This window comes from Liolophura sinensis, chromosome 11 (assembly GCF_032854445.1).
Source record: "Liolophura sinensis isolate JHLJ2023 chromosome 11, CUHK_Ljap_v2, whole genome shotgun sequence".
NCBI classification, from domain to species: Eukaryota; Metazoa; Mollusca; class Polyplacophora; order Chitonida; family Chitonidae; genus Liolophura; species Liolophura sinensis.
The window spans coordinates 11,796,225-11,814,758 of NC_088305.1; the positions used below are offsets into that span (position 1 = coordinate 11,796,225).

Sequence of the window (18,534 nt, forward strand, 5' to 3'; positions counted from 1 at the left end):
TAAATGGTTTAAAAATACAAATTTGTAGCTTAATTTATTCATTTTTTGAATTGTTGCCTAATGTCATACTTAAGATGTTTTCATTCATACCATAGTGGCCGGTTTTAGATCGTGGACAACAGAAGCCCTAGAGTAAACCACTCTCTGAAAACGATTGTGTACAAATTTGCACATCGACAGTGACATGTGTATCAGCGGTACACACATGTGCACACAAGTCGATGTAGATGTGTTACATGAAATGCGCAATTCGTGCTGGTAAAATCACGCCAATGTGCATTCTGGCCACAGCACTAGTATACTACTATAGTCTGTTTCTTTTAGCCAGTCGCCTATATTCAGCTGTCTGTAAAATCAGTCATACTTGTTATCAAAATTGCCTTTAGTCAGCGACACGTAACAATACAAACTCTACACATGGATATGTTGAACTTCATACTCTTGCAAGGAAAATTAAGTAAGAACACTTTTTCTCATTCATAATGCTGAAGTCCATATGCTCGGTTTCGATAAGAACCCAATGACGTCAGATTTATTTAAAAAAAAAAAAACCCAGTGGCATATCAGGCGGAGTTCAACATGTTTTGACAGAGGGTAACAAGAGTTACCTAAACTGCTATCGACTTAACCCTGTTACCGACACTTTGCTGTATTTGAAATAGTTTACACATTTTAGTATAATTTAACCTTAATAAATGAATTTTATTTTAGGTCTTGTAGTATATGATCTCCCGGCAGTATAGAGATTTAGATTTAAAGATGGACGTTAGGAAATTAAAGTGATGTAGTCTATTCGCAGAGACAGTAGTTTAGGTGGTGTTACTGCGTGGAGTTTGTTCTAACCGATTAATGGTAAAACCATGGCCGTATATATCGATCATATACACCTCCATGGTAAAGCAAATTACTCACCACACCCATTGTCCTGCATGTCACATGCTTTGAATAATTATGACGTCACCCAAGGCAATGAGTTCTTGGTGTTTAAACTAAGCTTATGGAATTCAGCATTGTGGAATTAGAAAAAGTATTTTAACTACTTTCTATGTAATAATATGGATTTTCAACAAATCAGTATGTAGAGCTTGTGTTGTTACGTGTCACTGACTAAATTAAGGCAATTTTGGTAACGAATACGAATGATTTTACAGAGAGAGCTGACTATAGGCCACTGGCTAAAAGAAATAGACTATGGTACACAGTACTTTATAGAGAGCACCGACCTGAAACATGTTACTGGGCGAACTCCTGTGCATATAAGCGGTATATACCGCCGGTCATATTTATTTATTTATTTATTTATGGTGTTTTACGCCCTACTGACGAATATTTCACTTACACGACGGCGGCCAGCATTGTTGTGAGAGGAAAATCGGCAAAGCCTAGAGTAAACCCACCACCATCTGCAGGCTGCTGGAAGACCTTCCTACGGACGGCCTGAGGGGAAGTCAGCATGAGCTGGACTTGCACTAACATCGACCGCTTTAGTGAGAGGTGGCTACGGAATTTTGACCGAATTATTTTTTTTTTATTTACGCTGTACTCAAGAATATTTCGGCTTTATGGTTGGGTGGGGCGGAGCGAGCAGAGCCCGGGGGAACACACAACCATCCGCTGGAAGGTTTTTGGAAAGATTAGCCAAGTCTGTTAATGGTAGAATGTATATTCTGTTATGATGACATTATGTGTCCGATTCAACAGACTATCCTGTTGGTCTACCACAACCTTTTTGTTGAATTAACAGATTTATTTATTTATTTGATTGGTGTTTTACGCCGTACTCCAGAATATTTCACTTATACGACGGTGGCCAGCATTGTTGTGGGAAGAAACCGGGCAGAGCCCGGGGGAATCCCACGACCATCTGCAGGTTGCTGTCAGACCTTTTCCACGTACGGCCGGAGAGGAAGCCAGCATGAGCTGGACTTGCACTCACAGCGGCCGCATTGGTTAGAGGCTCCTGGGTCATTATGCCGCGCTAGCGCGCTAACCAACTGAGCCACGGAGGCCCCCGAATTAATAGAATGTGAGCTCATATTTCACAGGTTGGTGTCCTGCAAGGATAGAATAATTTGCTGCAATAATTTATTTACTTCATTGGTGTTTTACGTGGTACTCAAGAATGTTTAACTTATACGACGATCTGCAGGTTCCTGGCAGACCTTCCCACGTACGACCCGAAAGGAAAACAACATGAGCTATATTTGAACTCACAGTGACTACACTGGTGAGAAGCTCCTGGGTCCATGTGCAGCGTTGGCACGCTAACACCTGGGCCCATGTTGCAATAATAGAACACATTCTAGCATTTACCATATAACCAACTTTTTGTTAAATTTACTCGATTACAGTTTGGCGAGATTGAAATTCTTGGCAAGAAGTTCCAAGGTGTCAAGAAGCCTTGAAGTTCCGAATGACGTCTCCCTGATGTTGCAAGGTACCAATCCCAGATGCTGGCATAAGAAGCTCAAGATTTTGACGTTCAACTGAAGTAAAGGTTTTGTATGCCTGCTTTCTTACAGGTTAGGAATTAATCATAGGAGCTCAAGCTTATTCGTTAGGGGCTTAGTTGCGGTATCCAGCATTATTGAAAAATTACTTGGGGTCTGAGGTTGAATGGGCCAGCATTTACTAGATTAAAAGCAAACCAATTAGAAACACAAATATATGTATCACTATGTATGTGTGTGGGGCTTTATGTTGTACCTAACAAACTGTGGCAGGGCGAGTCCATGCCAACATAGTGCTGCCGCCGCTGAAGTATCGTGCAGAAGACACAAGACACGACACCCCACCCAGTCACATTATACTGACACAATGCCAACCAATCCAGTTTCCTTGGTCTAACCTCTCAGTGCTGAGCGCCAAGACAGGCAGCAGTGTCATCTTTGGCCTGATTTGACCCAAGTTTGATTCCAGATCTACAGACTTTAAGGCAGACGCTTTAGTTATTAGGCAAATAAAGTGGTCCAAGCACAAATAAGGCGAAAAACAAATTTATAAGGTTGAAATGTGTACACCATATTTAGTGGTCATCATCCAACGTTCCTTCACCCAGCGTTCACCAAGACCGGATCTGAACCTGCGTCACATATGTCCTAGCGACTAAAAGGCATCTGCTATCCCTTTGGACCATGGCCTCATCCCTAGTGCTCTTCATAATGCTCACATGTATGTCAAACCCCAAAACAAACAAGCAAAAAATAAATCATTCAAACTGTGTTGTCAGATGAAACGAATATAATTTTGTGTACACAACTCCCATGTTGAGCGTAATATTGGATGAGTAAGGGAGAAAACAAATGAAAACACTTTGTCAATGGACTTAACATGTCCTGTCATGATTTAAACCCAATTGTATTCTTTATTTACATATTATTTGTGACCACATTTGGGGCCATGTTGTCATTTGAATGTAAAAAAAATAGAGTGAATTTGGCACAATAAAATGACAAATATTTGCATTCTAAAACATTTAGAAAGAAGTTTGGTCGTGATTTGGTCAACGAAGAGACGGACTAAATAATCGGAAATATGAAATGGTTTTCATTGTGAACATTATGCAAAAGGATTCGATGTAATCTATCCACTGAACAAATGTGAACATGCACCAAAACAAATGTAATTTCCCCCCCCCCAACAAACCATGAATAACTGCTAAATACTTTGAATTAACCAATTTGAGTGTCTGTGTACAGGTATGATCGAAGCGGTATGCTATCAGAGTTATTCCCCTTGAATGTGCACAATTAGTGCACTCCCTCTCGATGAGCACTACATCGCCAGCTGGACGGAGAAGTCTGTGTGTAACTTTAGGACACTAAGGTCACCAACAGGTGGCGTGACACGAGCGAAGCCCCACATCTGACCTTTCACCGGCACTGAGGCGCCATACGACAACAGCGAAGAGTTGGCTCCAGCAAGAGCACCTGGTTGTACGACAAAAAATAGAAATAGAAATGGAAATAGAGCTAAAAACATTTCATTGCAGAACCATTTCCTTGCTGTTTGATTCACAAACGTTAAAGGATACATGAAAAGCTACTATTACACGAAAAGTACTGGTGAGGAGAAAATAATTTTCATTTTTGAGGCGTATCTTAAATTTCTTAACAACCCCTCTATTTTCTGCATGCATGTCAATGACCGGAAATATTGGGCAATGATGTCATGGACGACAATACTGGGAATGCGGGACCAGCACCCCCAAATTCCGGCTCTTCCACCAACATAGCTGTTTTGTCAGCTATCACCATGGATGTCACAACGGTGGGCTATTTCATTTCCAAACTGACCACTGTGGCATTGGCGAAACTACCGTTAAAAGCAATTTTTAAGTCCCAAGAAGAAAGGTGAGAAGTAGTTGTGGTAGTTTTGTTTATTTATTTGATTGGTGTTTTACGCCGTACTCAAGAATATTTCACTTACACGACGGCCGGCAGCATTATGGAGAGAGGAAACCGGGCAGAGCTGGGGGGAAATTTGGTAGTTTTATATGTTTGGCCACCTCATATACTCCATATTGAGAAATAAATACCAAGAATTTCGTGTATTCTTTAAGGGCAAAGTGAGACTTAGCATCAAAGTAAATCGTATTACTGTACAGAATATAAAGCAAGTTATACACTTGTAATCTTATTCATAAACTATTTCAATTACGATAAACTGTCAAAAAAAAAAAAAAAAACAAAAAAAAAAACAATACCTCCGATACTCTGTTAACTTGAATGCTCTTTAACACATCTGATTTGTTACTATAGAGAGTACACTGTCACAAGATTACCTGACACTGCAGAGAGGATCTGAGGGTTAGCCTGACTTCTGAAAGCAATGACGTCCCCCTGAAGGCTAAAAGGAGATGGCAAGGTAGCGTCCCCAATGGCAACTAGCAGTGCACTTGCACCTGATGAGGTCCCGCTGACAGTGATGGGGGATGCTGATCCCGACTGGAGAGTTACAGTAACCAAGGCAGGGTAGCCGTTTTGTGGACTGTCCTCATGACTGGTCTTCAACTGCAGGATGACAAGACAATTAGATGACATTCGAGTGAGTGAGTGAGTGAGTGAGTGCTTGGGGTTTAACGTCGTGCTCAACAATTTTTTCAGTCATATGACAATGAAGGAATCCTTAGAGGGCATATAATGTGCCTGCTTGTTGCAGGATGGATTTCCACTGCTCTTTTATCTAGTGTTGCTTCATTGTCTTAGGTGTGACTCGACCCAGGATAGATCCCGGATCTACCGCTCCTGAAGCGGACGCTCTATCAACTGTGCTATCAGGGCTGGTGACATTCAGGTGAAGTAAAACTAACTGTGCATGGTGAAATGTTTTCCTTTCCTTTGACACATGCAGTCTAAATTGTTACTTTATTAAATTGCTTTCCTTACATTTTTGCTGCGGTGAAGAATATTTCACACATCATCTTCTCTGGTACCTGGCAAATCTCCCAACATAAAGCTACTGGATTCATTTATATATTTTTTTTAATCCTTGTTTAATGCTACACTCAAGAATTTTTTTCGATGTGATGGCTTTCAGTTTTAGATGGTTGGAGCAAATCGCAGTACAGGCATAAACCACTGGATAATGGCCAGGAACTGTCAGACTTTCCCACATATGACTTACACACAGATATACACAGCACATTGGTAGAACACAAGTGATCTTCAATGAACATTCATCAGAGTAAACGGCTACAAGAGATTCGTCTAATGTTTACTGTCACCAAAGGCACTAAAAGCAGTGAAAGCAGGTGAATCTATGGTTTCCCAATCCAAGGTTGGGTTTAAACTGAATTTAAACACAGGGTCTGCAGTAAGAGTGATGCATCTAAAGGATGACTTTAATAGCCAGTGATGACCCCATAGGCCGATTCCACGAAGCTAGTTTTGACTTGTCAAAATTTGAAATGCTGTTGTAACACTTATTTGTGGACCCCAGAGATTAAAAAATTATTTATTGGATTAGAGTTTAACGTTGTACACAAGAATATTTCACTTATACGATGGCTGTCAGGATTATGGTGTGAGGAAACCAGTCAGAGCCAGGGGAAACCCACCACCATCTGAAGAGGTAATTTAGCTGTTCCAATTTCAACCTTTCGGGTGAAATGCCACACATTATAATGCACTTCCTGGCTTCGCTTAATCAGTCCCTAATTCCTGTAATTAGCTTCACCTGGTATCCCAGCTCCTTAGCGATGACAGGTGCGCTGATCAAGTTTAGATGGTTACCTGACCTCACAGTCTTCAGGATCCCGGCCAGGACGGCTGCCCCCAGGTACGCCCCAGTACCTCTTAATGATGATCCTGTGGGATGAAGGTAAAAGTTAAAAAAGGTAAAACGGTAAAAGTACAATGGCTATTGGCTTAGATACAGCTTTAATACGTTTCACAGATATTTCTAGTTTTTACTACTGAATAGTGTTAACAATGAAGTTGAAAGTTTTGATTATAATAGTACAATACTGGTTATTGTCAGTCTTAAAATTTTCACCGCAGCGTAATGACACAGGAGCCTATCACCAATGGAGTCGCTGTGAGTTCAAGTCCAGCTCACGCTGGCTTCCCCTCGCAGCCAGCAACCTGCCGATGGTTGTGCGTTTTCCATAACACTGGCCGCCATCGTATAAGTGAAATATTCTTGAGTACAGTGTAAAATACCAATCAAAAAAGTATATAAATAAATTTTTCTCCTGCTCTCTTGACATCCATTTTCTACTGCATCCATTAAGAAAGGCATACCATGGTCACATCCGTAACGTGAATATGTAATGTGAATGCAAAACAGGATTTTGGAAAAACAATCACATGGCAGCTGCAAAACAACAACACTGAAATGGGGTCAACACATGCATGTGCAATGGCCACGTGTCTGGTTTTGTGTGACCATAATTTCAGGCTTTTCTGCATTTATTTCTTTAAAAGTAATAACTGGTAACTTATTTATTTACAGACAGACATTTGTTCAATTCAATTAACAAGTTTTTACTAATATCGAGAGTCAGGTGCGCGGGTCGAGGAAATCTGACTGACCCACCCTTTCAAACATCTTTTATCAGTCACCTGACACATGACTGGATTACAGACACTGTAATTCTTCAACCTTTCGCATGTTTGCAAGGTGTTTATTCAAGCATATTCTGAAGGCATTATTCTGTACAGACTGACAAAATTATACTTTCTGTGAAGTCTTCAGATTGGCCACTCCAATCAATGTAAATTTGTCTCCAAAGTATAATTATAATTGTGCATAAAATGCACTGAAAGCTGCTCGTTCATGCGCGAAAAGTTGAGGCATTGGGGTATTGCACAATGAGTAGACAACAAAGAGGCAATGCATAACTGGATTACAAACAGACAATGGCAAGATCATAAACATATGTTTGTGTTCAATGACAGAATTTCAAACAGATGTTACTTGACAACTGGATAACAACACGGCACTGACTAACTCACCATAAGTTTGCACTGTCACCGTGGTGGGCTCGGTGACCACGCCTCCCAGAGCACCTGCTAGGCGACCTAGCCCATCCCCTAAGCTAATGATTGGCTGGCTGGTTGGACTGAGAGCATTTGACAGTGCCTGGGCATTGATCTGAGGGTGGGGTAACAGAAATATTTGAACATTTATTTGGTTTTGCTTAATGCCACACTCAAGACTTTTCACTTCATGTAAATTGCCGGTCCTTTTTATGGACGGAGGAACTCGAGTGCTCGGGGGTAAACCACTAACCTTTGGCAATTGATGAATGTATTTTCTCTCTTCAGGCTTGTCAAAAATCAGGTCAAACTTATCCAGAAAGTAAAAATTATTACTCAAAAAAAAAAATGCAAACACTAAATAAGAATGAGTTCTTTATTTTATGTCAATGCATTACAATTAAATCTTACTCTCAGTGTTATTTATGTTATGATGTGTGGTGTCTCCTTGTATAGCAGACCAAGCTAAATGTCAACATCCGGCCTTTATGGTGCTTCCTCACTGGAATACCATGTCAAAGACACCAGCAAACTGGTCCAACGTTGTCACAATAAAATGACAAGGTGTCGACAAGCTGTTGGTCCATTGCTTCAGTGAGTTCCATTGAAGAAGTACTAACACTACTGCCCTGTAAGGATTAGAGATGCTTAATGCAAGTCTGGATTTGACTCCGGTCTAAACCCAACATGGTTCTTTTTCGGCCAACAGTGTTTGCCACAAGAGCTAGAACAAGATAGTAGGAGTCAAAATACTGTATATTTTCAACCTTTTCGACCTTTAAAGCAGTATTTTCAGTAGAATTTATGAATACGATTATTATGAAAAAAGATTTGCTTGTGTCATTATTCGCGCAATCTTCATAAAACTGTGAAATTTAGCACACTATTCATTGAAATTTCAGAAGCATTTATTGGACCAAAATTCAGTACACAGTTATGAAAGTCAAACTATTCTTATATTTGCATTTGCAAGTTTTTTTATTTGCTTGAAAAGGAGCATGATATTTAGGCCCCTAGCCAGATGTTTACAGGTTGGAAAAATGTTTTCGACAGAAAGGAAAGTAGCAGATGTGGAGAAAACAAAATTACCTGTTCAAGTAGAAAAACATAATATTTCAACACCTGAATGGGGAGAGACATACACCCTTGCTATATGTTTATTTATTTTATTTATTTGATTGGTGTTTTACGCCATACTCAAGAATATTTCACTTATACAACAGCGGCCAGCACTATGGTGGGAGGAAACCTGGCAGAGCCCGGGGGAAACCCACAACCATCTGCAGGTTGCTGGCAGACATTCCCACTTGCGGCCGAAGAGTAAGCCAGCATGAGCTGGACTTGAACTCACAGCGACCGCACCCTTGCTATATGTACAGATTTGCATATTGCAGAACCTGCGATCTACTCACAGCACCAAAGAGACTCTTTCCCTGAACCAGATCAACAAACTGCTCAGCTATTTCCATGGCAACCCGACTCTGAGCCTCCACTGTGTTCGCTCCCAGGTGAGGTGTGCAGATGACTTTCGGGTGCTGGACCAAGGAGAAGTCCTTCAGAGGTTCCTAGCAATAGAGATTTCAGGAGTGTGACTGTATTTACTGACAGAGGAAAAGAGTGTGTTAAAAACAAGAGGAAATGATGCGCTGTTTGCACAGGATCCATGCAACTTCTAGTAGGGAACAAGACAGAGTCTGCAGGGAAACAAAGTCTGCAAGGTAGCCATGTATAAATATCTGCAAGGAAATCATGCAACGTCTGCAATGGAACCAGGATATATTTTTTAAGGAAACCGTGAACTGTCAGCAAAGAAATAGTGAACTGTTAGCAAGGAAACATTGAACTGTCAGCAAGGTAACCATGCAATGTCAGCAATGAAACTAAGCAATGTCAGCAATGAAACTACGCAATGTCAGCAATGAAAATATGTCAGCAAAGAAACTACGCAATGTCAGCAAAGAAACCATGCAATGCCTACAAGGAAAACGACCTACTTCCACGTAAACATCCAGCCCTGCGCCTCCACACTGACGCGATTCTAGCGCCTTCAGCAATGCCACCTCATCAATGATCCCGCCCCTGGCAACATTGATCACGCGTACGCCTTTCTTACAGGCAGCAAACACCTTCTCATTGATTAAGTCTAGAAAAACAAAAAAAAAAGACATGCACATCTTTCAAAGGCTTACTCTCAGAGCAGCTGGTGGGGATTTCCCTTTACTTGTAACTCGGTAGAGTTCTGGATCTTCCATGTGGAGATCTGTATATAAATACTGTTTATTTATTTGACTTGTGTTTCACGCTGTACTCAAAAATATTTCACTTCTACAATAGCGGCCAACATTATGCTGGGTGGAAACCATGCAACCATTTGCAGGTTGCAGCAGACTTTCCCAAGTGCTGTCGGAGAGGAAGCCAGCATGAGCTGGACTTGACCTCGCAGTGACCGCACTTGTAAGAGGCTCCTGGGTCATTGCACCATCCTGGCATGCTAACCCCATCGACTGTTCATATACTAGGACGACCTAGAGTAAATCCAACTATTACATTTCTTTCCATGACAGTTTAATTACCCTTAACTTTGAAACAGAATGTCATGTAAAAATTTTTGTGCCAACAGGGCATGGAAATGAGCTTGCTTTCTGGTCTGCCATTCTCAATACTGTACATCTTCAAATTTATTCAAGCATATTCTGAAGGCATTATTATGTGTAGACTTACAAAATTATACTTTTTGTGAATTAAGCCCTGAAAGTGGCCAATCCAAACAATGTAATTTTGTCTCCAAAATCTGATTATAAATGAGCATAAATTGTAATGAAAGTTGTTCTTTCATATGCATAAAAGGTAGAAGAATTAGGGTACTAGAAAATAAGAAAATGCAAGAAAAATTGCATTACATTTAGAGGTTTGTCAGGTTTCTTTTGAGGTTAAATCTGCCTCAAGTGTTACCTGCTTTCTTTCACCCATAAACTTGACCAATCGCCACCAAGTATATATATATATATATATATATATATATATATATATATCTGACAGTTATTTAATGCTTTAGTCCAGAAATTTTCACCTGTATGGTGGAGGTCTATAAGGGCTTTATTTTCATCATTTTTTTTTTTACCAGAATCAAAGTGGATTCTCCTACATTTTGTTTGCTGGAATCCACAAAATTCTTGTTCAGATCTAGTACTGATATCAAAAGAAGTGAAGATTTCAACACCTATAATTTTAAACAAACAGATTTTGTTCAGCACATTAGGCCTGATGTTCTGGAACAAAATGAATCATTTTGTTATAATAAAACTAGGAAAGTGAATGTGATGCTTTTCATCAAATGGATTTTATTTACTCAAAGCAAAGTCCTGTCTGTTATATGGGTGGAGGAACAGGAGTGCCCAAAGTAAACTAATCACGTCTGGCACCTTACTGAAAAACTTTCAAATGTTTAAGATATGCCAGTTTGGTCATGCACGGGAACTGATGATTAGAAAAAAAGTCTGAGAAATACTTTGCCCTACCTCACATTTATATAGCAGTCACCTGCTCTGATGAGATCAGTAGCTATTTGCTTTTCAAATTATAAACCAAAAAGTCTAAAATTACAAAACTGCAGGGAAATTCCCTTGTCACAGAAAAAGAGATCTTCAATAAACATTAGAATGTGAGATAATGCAAAAAGATTGTATTACTTTGGTATATTTGTCAGTTCTGATGCAGTTGTTTCCCCTGAAAACCCCAAAATTATACTGGACTGAATAATAAAGTTATCAGTAACTCTGTAACTTTGACTATAACGTTGACTGTAACTCACTGGTTGTGGCCGGAATGAGCGGCGTATGTACTGTGATGTAGTCCGCACGCGGCCAGATCTGGTCAAGGGGAAGCCACTCCACATTGAATTCGACACTCACTTCAGCAGGTATGATGGGATCAAAACCTATAGTCTGGAACACCGACATCAGAATGTCACATCACAATTACATTTATATTGTTCATCTTTGTGTATTGTGAAGAATATAATTTGTGAAAATCCATCAAAATAAATAAAATGAAAACTATAGACAGATTTCCCGACTCATGTTTAAATGAGTCATGAAGCTTGTACCCAAATTTGGCATATTTATGTATTTATTTGATTAGTGTTTCTACGCCGTACTCAAAAATATTTCACTTATACAATGGCGGCCAGCATTATGGTAGGTGGAAACCGGGCAGAGCCCAGGGGAAACCCACAACCATCCGCAGGTGCTGTGAGATCTTCCCACGTATGGCCGGAGAGGAAGCCAGCATGAGCTGGACTTGAACTCACAGCGACCGCATTGGTGAGAGGCTCCCTGGGGTAATTACGCTGCGCTAGCGCGCTTACAAAACTGAGCCACTGAGGTCCCCAAATGTGGCATATATTTGTAGCTATACATTGATGGAGGTGAATGCAAACATCAATGATGAAGTGTCACACAAATCTGTCCAAAAAAGAATATCCCTGCTTTGTCTCCCAAGAATTTGGAATATAGTTATTTTCTGTGAAACCATCTCATATAAACTACCTTAGGATCATTTTAACTGAAGTTTCATATGCTCAAAATTATGTGAAAACAAACCTTTGGTAAGTATGGTCCAACAAACCACCCACAGAAAATAAATCGGTTTGCTGCCATTACTAAGTCAGAAAAAGAACGTGCCAAAAAAATCCTCTAAAAGATTTATGGACACAGTTCTCTATTACCCCTTCTTCACTTGGTGCACATTTGTCTTTTAATTTTTTGTACACTTCAAATATCAACAAAAAAAATTCAATAAAGAAATAAATCCATCAACTAAAGAGCTGAACACATCAATGAAATCTGATTAAGAAATGTGAGTACATAGTTTTACCGTCATGCCAAAGGACTGCATACGAATCGCAACCTCCTTGCCTATTCTGCCCAGTCCGATAATAGCCCAGCGTTTTGCCGTACAACTCTGACCCCATGAACTTCTTACGTTCCCATCGGCCATCTTTCACGGATGCCACCGCTTGTGGGATTTCTCTGTAGAGTGTATTAATTGATTGTTAATGGATCATTAATATGGTACAAGGTCCAGACTGAGAGCCAGCTATATATAAGGATGGTGCCGACAATTTGAAATTAATATGCTGAACTTGAAAAAAACATCTAGATACATTTATCTGACTAGTGTTCTAATACACTGACTTGTACTGGTGCTCGAGAAATTTTCTTCATTCTTAAGATTTATTATTTCTGGATCAGGCTGAATTTTGAAATTGAAAATTAAAATAAAATAAAATCAGTGTTTTCCGTGTCATTCAACACCCTCCCTTCTTTTCCTCAAAGACGCATGTGTGATTAAAAAGTTAACTTAAGAGTTTAGTTAATTAAGTTATAAAGTACCTATTTCAGTGATTTACACCCAAACTGCTGCAATCTGCTTCAACTTTTTAATCAGCAACTACAAGGACTCCAAAAGACTTCTTGGGAATCTTACACTTGTTGAATTTGTGTCAAGTAAAATGGTGTACTCTTTTTTTTTCTGAATCCTCCAATGTTGAGAGTCTTTAACAGAGAAGTTCTTTCAAGAGACTTTAGTGATTTTCTGCTCATACTTCAAAAATGTCTCAACTTGTGAGCCTGCATGTAACTATATGAAGTGTAAGTACTTACCTGGACAGTGAGCAGTATAATGACCACCTGTATGTGATGAGGCAAACATCCTAACCCCTTGACCACCACAGTACAGTACCTGGTACTGAGTGTAAGTACTTACCTGGGCAGTGAGTAAGATAATGACACCTGTGTGTTCTGTAGCACCTCAAGTCATGTGGCTGACACCCTAACCTCTTGACCACTAAAGTATGGTATGTTGTACCTGAGTGTAAGTACTTACCTGGACAGTGAGCAGATAATGACACAGGTGTGTTCTGCAGCACTCAGTCATGAATTTTTTTTTTTTTTTTTGATTGGTGTTTTAGCCGTACTCAAGAATATTTCACTTATACGACGGCGGCCAGCATTATGGTGGGAGGAAACCGAGCAGAGCTCAGGTGAAACCCACGACAATCCGCAGATTGCTGACAGACCTTCCCACGTACGTCTGGAGAGGTAGCCAGCATGAGCTGGACTTGAACTCACAGCGACCGCATTGGTGAGAGACTCCTGGGTCATTACGCTGTGCTAGCGCGCTAAACCGACTGAGCCACGGAGGACCCCCTCCACTCAGTCATGAGGCTGACACCCTAACCCCTTGACCACCACAGTACAGTACCTGGTACCTGAGTGTAAGTACTTACCGGGGCAGTGAGCGGATAATGACACAGGTGTGTTCTGCAGCACTCACTCATGAGGCAGACACCCTAACCTCTTGACCACCACAGCATGGTATGTTGTACCAGTGTAAGTACTTACCTGGAGAGTGAGCAGCTCATGACACAGGTGTGTTCTGCAGCACTCAGTCATGAGGCTGACACCCTAATCTCTTGACCACCACAGTAGGGTATGTTGTACCTGAGTGTAAGTACTTACCTGGAGAGTGAGCAGCTCATGACACAGGTGTGTTCAGCAGCACTCAGTCATGAGGCTGACACCCTAATCTCTTGACCACCACAGTGTGGTATGTTGTACCTAAGTGTAAGTACTTACCTGGACAGTGAACAGATCATGGCACACGTGTGTTCAGCAGCACTCAACGTATTTCCTCCAGGTGTGCTGGCCAAATATAATAATCAAGAGTTAGACGATTCATTTACCTGGCGATGGATAAACGGTATTTCTGCTTAATTTGCATAATTCATAATAACACAACTACAATAATTCCAGTGATAAATGCACAGATTCTGACATATATTTCCACTTTACGTATATTCTTAGTTTTTTGAACTGAACATTATGGTTGAAACTGAATTCTGCTTGTTTAAGTAAAATAGTAAATTTCTTAAAAAAATTGAATCCAATTTCAGTTTCCGGAGAAATGTAAAATTTGGGACTTTCAATACGCTGTGTTATACTTAGCGCTGTGCACACGTTTTTCTGCCACGTACTTCATGACAATGATGCCTTTCTTGGTTGCTAGGTTACAGTCTATGTTGTCCACACCCGTCCCTGCACGGCCAATTATTTTGAGGTTTGTGGCCGCTGCTAATACATCTGCTGTCACTTTGGTGGCTGAGCGTACGATTAACCCATCATATTTCTGAAATAAGTACAGAAAAAAATAAGTTCAATGGGGCGATTCTTTTCGTTTTGAAAAATCAAACACAGAGTAGTTCCTGAACGTCAAATTTTATTAAACAACTTCAGCCATGGCAAATGTCGTAAAAAAAAACCATGTTCATATTTTATGCCGACCTGACATATAACGTTGTTAGTTTATGCATGCCTGCCATCTGGACATTGACTGCTTTCAGATGTAGGTGCCAAAGTAGGCACACACCAGCGTGACCCAATGACTCTATCACCAATGCGGTCTCTGAGTTCAAGTCCCGCTCATGCTTGTTTCTTCTCTAGCCATTCGTGGGAAGGTCTTCCAGCAACCTGGAAATGGTCGTGGGTTTACCCTGTGCTCTGCGGGTTTACTCCCACCATAATACTAATGAAATATTCTAGAGTACGGCTTAAAACACCAATCAAATGTATATAAATAAATAATTCAGATGTAGGTACAAGGTAACATCACATAGAGTGCAGCTTCATCATGTACATGTATGAACTGTGATGATCTACACGAACGTCATGAAACTATAGAATGTCTGGTTTTGTAGAACAAAATAAAAGATATGAGGAAAGTCTCTTGATGATCAAAAAGCCATATCTGGATGCCAAATATTTATTTTGACTTATTTAATGCCAGCAGTTTTTCATTTATGCTACGCTAGTCAATTTCATAGGTAGAGGAAGCTTGAGTGCTGAAATAAACCACCGACCTTTGGCAAGTTACTGACAAACTTTCCTTCATGCGACATACAGACATGTCCACCATACTATTCATTTCCAGCGAATTTTAAACTGTACACATGCCCACACGAGCATTGTCAACGCCTTGTTGTCATGAAGGTCCCACAAGCAGTGAGAACCAGGAAATCTAAATTCCTTGTTCAAGGCTAGATTTCAACCTTCAATCCCTAGACCTCAGCCTGCTCCTCACACAATGTAAGGCTCAATACTGGGAACCAATTATTTATGATTTCAACAATACTGACAATTGATGATTTCCACTTTTGATTTGATGTAATTCTGGAAATTTTGTGTTTATGTGATATACTTGTCCTTATATCTACCTTACTACATGTATAAAGATATATGGAATGTCCAGCACATCCTATCGACTTGTACAAAGGCATACTGAAATCTGTTACAGCTTTTGTAGAAAACCTTTCCCATTTGGTGACGAAATAATTAGGCTTTGTCAGAAATGCATATGAGGAGCAGGGCCTCTGGATTCTGCATAAACATACACATGTATATAATCATGCAAAATGTCAAAGTATCTACACTAGTTACACGTATCTAAAATGCTTACGTAACCAGAGTTCAGACGTATAATCAGGGCTGTAGAGAATGCATTATACACCTCCACTACAAACAAATTAATTTAATCCAAAATAATAACTAAAAATACACACAGCACATTGTCCGAAGGCACACTAGCGTACCTATCAAAGCAGGCTTTTTCTTCTGAATATGCAACAAACAGTAGACCTGTATATGTACATTTTGAATTCTTGACCCTCCCCCACTCCTTAGGACCCTCATCCTTCTAACAGCTGAGATGTGACCTGGTGACCCGAATTCTCAGACTTCAAAGCTGAGAGAAATTTTCCATCATGTGGAACTAGTGTCACCACCACACAGTGGATATAGAGTGATGATAGATTGACTGACTGACTGAACATGAACCTACAGTTTCATTAACTACATAATAATCCAATATATTAATTGTTTGACTGACTGAGGATGAATATGTATTAGCAGCTAAAAGGCATGTTTATGATATTCCGATACATGTTCATTAATGAATAAAATGTTAATATCTTCCACAGAAAATTCTTTGTTTTAGTGTATCAGTCTAGTCTCCATTCCAGAATTACTTTATCTTATGGCTGATAAATACAAAAATAAGAAAATACGTAATACTTTAGTTTTTTTTCATGTTTAGGTGCCTTGATCACCTAACATTGCACATATTTATTGATGTTTAGATCAAAATAGAGCAACTAAGAGATCAGTGGATGATCATTTTTGTTTTAAAAATCTCAATGTTTGTCTTTCCTTACATTTGCAGATTTTTTTTCTCACTTTTTAAATGTGCCAGGAATAATTTGGTTTTAAATTCAGTACATATGTATTTTTCTGAACAGGTATGCAAGATGACAGAGTGGAAAAAATACAGGTGTTATATATCCATATATTTTATATAGTTTATGTGGCAATTCCGTTCGACCTTTCAACTTTTTTAGTCAACTCTTTAAATTTCAAACTTTGCATTCTCTTTTGTAACAGCAGACATTTTACAAGATATACATGTGTTCACTACCCACAGTAACGTGCAGACTAATTCTCGATTAGCGAGAATTAGAAAGCCTATCATACGGCATTTGAAATTAAAATAATAGCATTATTCTACTTAGGCTGCTTGAAGACATTTGAATCGTTACCTAAGCTTTGGCTGACGCAATGTCCTGTCTGTCGACACGGATGCGGAGGCCCCTGGGGAAAGTTTGATAGTGTGTCAACTGGACCGTGACCGATCGACTGATGATGAAATATATGAATGTATTCCGCTGAAATAATCTATGACCGCCAGTATTTCTTTATTTTTATTGCAGCAAGGGAATCATTCTACAAAAAGTCGGCCACTTCCACACGTGTAGCAAATTTACAAAAACACGACGGAACAACAACAGCGTGACACTGTACGAATTTCACGAGTAACTTACCCCTATTTCTGCTATCAATTCTTCTTTGCTCAGTTTGGTGTTTTTTACCACTTCAATTCCATTAGTTTGTAGGATTTCTGCGCAGCGCGCATCCACTTCATCACTGATCAAAACTTTCTTTAGCGTAACAACCATTTTGATTACCGTACTCACGGTACTGTCCCGCGATCAAATTTTTATTCTCCTCCCTGTTCAGCCAGTGAAGTGACACTGGCAAAGGAGTGGTGACATGTGGGATTAGCAAAGAGGTGAAAGGTCATAATCGCCGCCACGGAGAGGCTCCAGAAGAGGTGTACCCTTTTATACACACTTATTTTACATAACATCTGAACTTGATAAGATATCAAGAAAAATTAGTACTAAACACACGAAGTACCGCCTTTATAATCGTGCAGTGAATTTTCAAGTTTGATATATTTGACTTTTGATGCAATACAGAAGCAGAGTTCATCCACCCCTTTTCACCCTCTATAATTTGCTTAGACTTTGAGATCGAAGGAATAAGTTCAATTCATGCTCTCAGCTCTGCTGAAAATCGAACTATAACATGTTGACAATGTTTATACTAATATGATTAACAAGCAAGCAAGCGCATAATTTTCTTCTTTACAATATATACACGAGTTTAAATATTTACGTATTCAAGTCGTCGTGATTATTTCATTATTTACCTACCTTTACCATTCATCGTTGACGTCATTTATGAGAATTTCCCACCGTGAAAGGAACATATTCGTAAAAATTTTCAAAAAAATGCCTCTAAATGGAAATTGAAAAAGAATAAGGGAATAACTTTCTTCATATCCTTCAAAGCCATAATCTTTGTTTTATAGTCCTTTTTAATGTATCTGTTCCTGTCTTTTCCATCACGGTTGCATGTCTTGGCAAGTTTCCAACATGGATATAGCGATGTTAACTTTTTTGGCTTCAGAATCTACCAGTGTGTACAAATCGTGACTTGTAGACGATGATTTATTTCCCACAATTCATCAGTATGGTGTTGTCAAATTATAATAAAACTGCTGCATTGGCCAGTCAAAATAGAGAGAGTATAGACATACAGCTTACCTGTTGAGATGTGAAACCTTCTTACGTGCCTTTGCTAACATGTATGTACTTATG

At 39.6% G+C, this 18,534-nt stretch overlaps 1 protein-coding gene across 1 annotated transcript; it reads right to left on the minus strand.

The window, feature by feature from the left end:
* Nucleotides 1-3,632: 3,632 nt before the first annotated feature.
* On the minus strand, nucleotides 3,633-17,556 carry LOC135477682 (D-3-phosphoglycerate dehydrogenase-like). Its single transcript, XM_064757871.1, is given in 12 exon segments — nucleotides 3,633-3,929; nucleotides 4,784-5,012; nucleotides 6,178-6,308; nucleotides 7,458-7,596; nucleotides 8,894-9,046; nucleotides 9,476-9,624; nucleotides 11,293-11,425; nucleotides 12,357-12,419; nucleotides 12,421-12,511; nucleotides 14,120-14,185; nucleotides 14,518-14,669; nucleotides 17,413-17,556. Coding segments are annotated over 12 exon segments (1,596 nt in total). The 5' UTR covers nucleotides 17,548-17,556; the 3' UTR covers nucleotides 3,633-3,774.
* Between the last annotated feature and the right edge of the window lie 978 nt (nucleotides 17,557-18,534).